At 36.0% G+C, this 6,815-nt stretch overlaps 1 protein-coding gene across 2 annotated transcripts; it reads right to left on the bottom strand.

The window, feature by feature from the left end:
• Positions 1-3,160: 3,160 nt before the first annotated feature.
• LOC107639161 (AUGMIN subunit 2) lies at positions 3,161-6,535 on the bottom strand. Of its 2 annotated transcripts, XR_001619985.3 has the most exons (7): positions 6,165-6,493; positions 5,963-6,079; positions 5,581-5,685; positions 5,399-5,467; positions 4,559-4,672; positions 3,839-4,125; positions 3,161-3,526 (listed from the first exon to the last, which is right to left on the bottom strand). XR_001619985.3 is itself a non-coding variant. In XM_016342595.3 (6 exons), exons 1-6 carry the CDS (start codon positions 6,291-6,293, stop codon positions 3,919-3,921), a joined length of 741 nt encoding a protein of 246 aa, XP_016198081.1. In that variant the 5' UTR covers positions 6,294-6,535; the 3' UTR covers positions 3,554-3,918. The 2 variants fall into 2 exon arrangements, 1 of the variants encoding a protein (XP_016198081.1); XM_016342595.3 differs by lacking the exon at positions 3,161-3,526 and having other exon boundaries at positions 3,554-4,125; positions 6,165-6,535.
• Between the last annotated feature and the right edge of the window lie 280 nt (positions 6,536-6,815).

Raw genomic sequence — 6,815 nt, 5'->3', positions numbered from 1 at the left:
TAAAAAATTGGTGAAGGGATTAGTTTGGTACACGACATTCAATTTCAGGGACTAAAATAAGTCACTTAACGCAAAGTGAAGGACTAATTTAGTGCATCTACAATGATGACATAATGGATGACACTTGGACAAATATTGTTGCGACACGTGGCACAAACAGACACGTGGCCAAATAGCACTGTGACACGTGGCACAACCATCCACGTCAGTATGCCACCTGTCACTGGTCAACACATCATCATACCATTACACGTGGCCAAATCATAGAGTGACACGTGTTACTAACAACCCACGTCATCATGTCGTTAGCGAAAAATTGACCAGGGATTAACGTGGGTAATTAGTGCAATTAGAATCTCAATGACGATTTTAGTACACGACGCCAATTTCAAGAACTATTTTCAAATTTAACTCGTCATAGTAATGTGAGTCATGATGCTACATAACTAAATTATTTTAGTAATTAAGTATAGTTAAGTTGGTCTAACAATTTATTCCCACAATAAAAGCTAACTGAAAAAGGAAAAAAAGACATAAGAAAAAGAAAAAAGACTTAGTTTAACTTAATTATAAAAATAAATTATTGACCCAGCATTCGAGATATCAACATGTGCCAGCAGCTAACAGCCACTAAATGTAGCTTTCTCTATACATCAATTTAGTTATAGAAATTATCAATTAATTTGCTCTCTTAATTAGTGTGAAGAAACAAGAAAGGGATCATGAGGTATAGTTCTGCCTAATCCTAGTAGGTCCCAAATTGGCTGAGAGATGCATAACAACCAGCAAACCAAAAGTGTACAAATTTTAATTCTAGATCATAAACTAGCTAGATAGATGAAATTGAGAGTATTCACTGGTTGAGCTTTGTTTTCACAAGAAAACTTCGTCCACCAACTTCTATATGAACACACACTTTGAGACATACGCATGTCGCGCAATGCACTCTAGTTCTTCTTGTTCTGCGTGTAATCTGGAAGCATATTTGTTTGTTCATGGAGCAACTGAAATGCAACTTTCTATTCAAACTCAATTATATGTTTCTTTCATCTAAAATGACCAAACTAATTCATCATCATGATTGCAAGTAGAAGTTTGTAGAATAGAGGCAACTATTCGTTGAGGGAAAGTGTTGCGTATCATCTCTTTGTTTCACCCCAAGTCTCTATACATTAGCTGATAAACCCATTGTGGACCTGGAATAGTTTGAGTAGGTGTTGAAATTGTGTAATTATATTACCTTGTAGTCATGGGTTGTCATAGACGCATATGCTTCTGTCATTACCTATAATTTGCTGAGATGGGTTTTAAAGTAGTCCCTGAACTTGTACTCGAGACTCAAAGTGATCCTTAAAGTTAATAATTACTAAAATTCATTCTTGAAATTGTCCTCCGAGACTCGTAGTAGTCCCTAAAGTTTCATCATTACCATTAAAAAAGACTAAAACGACATCGTTTTGTATTTATTAAAAAAAAAAAAGAAAAACACGCTCTTGACCTCTCCCCTCCCGGAACCCTTTCCCAATTCCCCTTCTCTTTCCCTTCCACGCTTCTTTTTCCCTTCCCCAGTTTCCCTTTTCCTTTTCTTTCTCCAACCCATATCCAGTTCCCCTTTTTCTTTTCTTTCTTCCTTATGGCAATCATAAAAGCTCGTTGAAAACTGATTGATTAGTGGTCTTCACCATCCTTTTATTTTGACTTTAAGGAAACTTACTATGAATGATTTCAGGAACAAAACTGCTGCAGCAACCCAAGAAACTGGAAAATTTGCACGGCCCATAACATGCAAGCCTGATGCGACGCTGGGGAGTGTAATCCATACACTTTCTTCTCAGTTTATTCACAGGATTTATGCAATAAATGGGCAGGAAGAATTGGTTGGAGTCATCACTTTGAGAAGATTCATTTAAAGAAAAAACATTAATAATAATAATAATAATAATAATAATAATAATAATAATAATAATAATTCGACGACCTCAATCCAAAATTCATCTAATACCTTCTAATTCTTCTGATCCTGCATATTAATGGCATCATCACAATCTCAATTTTGAGACTCTATTTGGTGATTTGTCGATTGAGGTTTTTTTAAATCCTTGGATCCAGTATCGATCTTCGTGACGACGATGAACTCAACAGCGTCACAGGATCACTGGAGGAGTTACTTCAGGAAGGCAAATTCCGACATATATATTCAGCATCATTGACAACGCCATCATGGTGGCCGCTTCCGATTGCCCCAAGAAATTCAAGCTTCGCCATGACGCCATTGCTGAGCTCCTCTTCTCCTGTAGGCTCGCACAGTGCCTTGGATGTGACCGAGTTGAGCTCACCGTCGATGGAGGCAATGGCAAAGATGATTGTGGTGGTGGTGGTGGCGGCCGCCGTAAGAGTGGTAGGCCGAAGTTGAGACAGGTGGGAGTAAAGAGAGCAAAGTCAATAGCAGCAGAGTGATAGGAGAGAGGGGAGATGTCAAGAGCATGTTTTTCTTCTTTTTTTTTTTTTTAATAAATATAAAACGATGTTGTTTTAGTCTTTTTCAATGGTAAGGATGAACGGAAATTACTTTAGGGACTACTATGAGTCCCGGAGGACAATTTCGAGGACGAATTTGAGTAATTATTAACTTCAAGGATCACTTTGAAACTCGAGTGCAAGTTCACGGACTACTTTAAAACCTATCTCATAATTTGCTTCAGTCATTACCTATTTTATATCTTATCATTTTTTCAAGTACATTCCGTTCTACTAACAAGCTTTTCTAGGTATCTTTCATAATCATAAGAGAAAAGGACAAATCAATCCTTGACTTTTTGGTCCGCGAACATTTAAGTTCCTGAAAATTTAAAAATATATTTAAATTCCTGACCTCTTTAAACTCTGGACATATTGATCCCTGAATTTAATTTGTCCAATTTTAAAAACTCTTCCACGTGTACATCCGTATCAACCAGGTCAGTACAATGGGAGTCACGTTTGATTTTTCTGTTTCTTCTAATAGACCCAAGTGAACATTAGGAATCGATATATCCAGGTTTTGAAAAGGTAAAGAACTTAAATGTATTTTCAAATTCTCGAAAACTTAAATGTTTACGGATCAAAAGGTCAAAGTCCTATTTGTCCTTTTCTCTAATCATAATAAATTACAATGAATAGATGTTGTCATTCTTATTTTAATAATAATTTTTTTTTTTACAAATCTATACAAACATACAATATAAAAAAAACAAAATGTGTAAAGTGACACTATCAAACATAAGAATGGTTTATTGTGATTCTTTAGATCTGACTACATTTTTTTAATCATATATAAATGATTAAATAATTAAAATATAAATATAGATTCTATTGTAACTGAATGTAATTACCGTTTTTCATTCACTTGTATTTAAGACGTCTTTTTCTCCTCTACTATATATTTCATCTTTCAATTTCTTGGCTACGACCATAAGAGTTGCAACATATTGGTAACCTTTTTATTATAAAAACTCCATATTGATCATTTAACAGCTCACCTGTCAAGCTAAAAGGTTACCAAGACAGAATAAAGTTAGGAGAAAGAAAATAAGTCTCTACTTTGTACATTCAGAGTGTAAAAGACTAAAAGCTGATTCAGGCACAACACAACAGTTAATGCTGGGTTTTAGATGTACATGTATACAATGCGTTTTGGTCACAAGCCTTGCAGAATTACAAAACTATTGGAGTTTTTCACATAGTAATCATGAAAGATTTTTGGTAAATCAAGTTAAAACAGTTGATCTGCACAAACAGTTGGATGAAGTAAACTCTTCTTCAACTGAGAAAGGGCACAAGAAGATCCTATAACACTCACCTAGTTGTTTGAATCATGGTGCTTGTTGAACTAATTCTTACTTCCTTCAATTTCTGACAACTATCTCATCGAGGTTTGCTTCAGTTTTCCATTGGAGGTGGAGTCAGACAATCAGAAACTCCGGGCAGTCTTTGGGAAGGATCTCTGGCCGGAGTACTTGGTATAGGGGAATCAAATTGACCCACTCTCAATTTCTGAAGGGCTGCAAATGACTCTCTTGTGGCAGACATTGCTTCAAAGAAGCGAGTGCAAGATGCCAAAGCTACTGGAATGGGTCGAAGCATTTCCTATAAGGATAAAAGAAAAGGTAAAAAACTGCAAGTATATAAATTTATTTGTGTCATTACTCATTAGGAAATGCTAATTTGATTAGAAACAAAAAGCTAACAACCAATAACTACAAGGAAAAAAACTATATTTTGCAGTTCTTGGTTGTTGGCTCTTTTCTAGTTGTCCAATTAGCATTTTCCTTATGTCATTATTCGATCTGGGATGGCCTAAAATCAATTCCAGTTTTGCACCAGTTGCCTTTGAAAACAATTGATAAAACCTTCAGAATATGCAACAGACAGAAAGCCTCTTAGGAGAACCTCCATTTTGTAGTATTTACTATCTACTGGTATACTTATCATATCAAATAAGGGTTCATGGATGCAAATATAAATTAACTAATGATTTATGACAAGATGTTGCCACAATAAATATACTGTAGAAACATACCCCCCAAACTGAAGGAGGTTCCTTGAAATTCTGACTCCACTGAAAATCTGCCACTGATGCTGTCAAGGCACCATAATCACTAGCTGCCTTCATCAGTAGTTCAGAGAATTGTTTCTGCAAGAGTTGAAGAAATATATATGACAGAAGGCGTTAAAACATTCTTAAATAGAAGTCTATTCTCATGAATCAATAGTTCAGCATTACATCAATTTTCAACTAAAAGTGCATGGTGTGGATATAAGGTAAAAGTTGGATTAATTCATGCTTTCCCCCAAGATTAATAATCTAGACAATTCTATAAATATGTAAAATTAAAGGGAAAAAGGACTAATTATACATGTGAAGTTAAAGGTAGTATCATAGGAATTGTTATGATTCCAAAATATCATATTTTAGTCTTCAGATACAAATTTCATCTTTACATTACAAGTATACACACATTTCGCTCCAAAAAACTTCAGCTCAACAACTCAGGCACTGAGAATAATTGAATGAATTCAAGAAGCTAACACGACAGAGTGCGTAAACATAAGCCTGAAAACTATCTAGCATCTACAGCAGCAGTGGAGAAGCCAACTAATTCCAATTATTTTACCCCATAGAGCTGAAACTTCCAGTTAGCAAGTTTAATTCAAGCCAACAAATATACTTATCATGCTATGGACTAAATCTTGCTACATCACCAACTACAACACAAGATAATGAAGTGTCTCTCCCTGCCAATGAGTAATGCTACTAACACAATCAAAAACCATTCACCCGCCCCCCTAAATTAACAATTTTGCATGGAGTAATTTTTGCTATAAATCAGTAATAAATAGCAATTATGATTTCACCAACCTGAAATTCTGCTTCTACAGGAATGCAATCAAGAGAATAAGGCTGCTGCAGGCGAGCTATGATGCGATCCTGCAACATTAAATTCGGTAAATCAATTTATTCCTAATGAACTAATCCACGGAAACTACCGAAAAAGGAAAAAATACTGAAAGCAGGTATAATGGAGGGCACAGCCACATTACCTTATTCTGGATAACATCTTTCAGTATGGCGGTAATCCTCCCCAAAGTCTCAATTTTCTTTTCCATTTCACTCACATGCGTCAAATGCGCAACATTCTTATCATCCTACACAATTTCACAAATCTTATGAACTCTTACATCAATCATAAAGAGAAACTAACAAATCTCCCCTACAAATTAGGCAATATTTTCACATAATTCACAAAAAATTATACTTAACATGAATGTAATTTGCAGAATGCGAAAACACTACAATGGATTTCAGTATAGCGATACTGGGAAGATCAACATAATTTACCATTTTACCCACAAACTTGTTTAAACTTTAAAGTATAATAATAAAATAAAATAGAAAAAGGTACAGAATAGAAGAAGAAAAAACCTTGCGTCCTTGAAGTTCGACTTGCAAATCCGCGATCTTGCGTTGAACAGTGGTTAGTTCCCTCAAAACCCTGACCAAGTCCTCGCCCTTTTCGCCGCTACTAGGAAGAGAAGATTCCTAGAAACAGAGAGAGTTGGTGGCAAAACCGTAATTTCAGTGAAACAAGATAAATGCGGAATCTGAATGAATGAAGTATGCGTACCTGAGGCGGTAGTTGGGAAGCGGAGACGGAGAAACCAAGATCGGCGGCGATGGAGAGTGCGTCGGACATGCCACCAATGCGCCTGATAGGCTTCTTCCCAACCCAACTTGACTCGTTCCCCATTGACATTTCTCAATTTTCCAAGAAATAAATTGAAGCAGAAGAAGAAGAAGGATAAAAGGGAGATATTAGAGTTAGAATATGATTTAATAAAAAATTATGAGCAAGCAACAGAGCCTCTGGTTTAAGTGTTGAACTGAACCACGAAAGAATGGAGTCTCTTTCTCGTCTTGCTTGCTGGTTGGAGTGTCTTCGCAGATCACATAATTGAATTTGAAATTTAATTTTAGTGATTTTAAAGGCTGTTTGACTCTTCTGACCAAACTATATTGCATAAAATGAATAAGAGTAAAACCCCTCCCCATTCCCTAACCATTTACGAAATTGACATGGCGCCCTCTCACCATTAGAAATTAACAACGCGGTCCTTAATCATTCTCTCCGTGTGACCAAAAAGACCTTCTTACCGGTACTTCCGGTTACTTTTTACCTAAAAACCGACAAGAGGGTCCTTTCAGCCACACGAGAGAATGGATAAGGACCGTGTTATTATTTTCTAATAGTCAGGGGGCGCCATGTCCTTTTCTAGAT

This window comes from Arachis ipaensis, chromosome B4 (genome assembly GCF_059453495.1).
Source record: "Arachis ipaensis isolate K30076 ecotype BB chromosome B4, ASM5945349v1, whole genome shotgun sequence".
In the NCBI taxonomy this organism is placed as follows: domain Eukaryota; kingdom Viridiplantae; phylum Streptophyta; class Magnoliopsida; order Fabales; family Fabaceae; genus Arachis; species Arachis ipaensis.
The sequence above is the reverse complement of the archived record's forward strand: the minus strand, read 5'-3'. Positions and strand labels throughout refer to the sequence as shown.

What these genes read in the sequence shown, in the direction of transcription:
- LOC107639161 (XM_016342595.3), bottom strand. Translation starts at nt 6,293, where the DNA reads ATGTCAATGGGGAACGAGTCAAGTTGGGTTGGGAAGAAGCCTATCAGG. An exon ending in TCGAACTTCAAGGACGCAAG is followed by an intron (nt 5,686 to 5,962) that starts GTTTTTTCTTCT and finishes GAAATTGTGTAG; the next exon opens with GATGATAAGAATGTTGCGCA. An exon ending in CTGTAGAAGCAGAATTTCAG is followed by an intron (nt 4,673 to 5,398) that starts GTTGGTGAAATC and finishes CAACTCTTGCAG; the next exon opens with AAACAATTCTCTGAACTACT.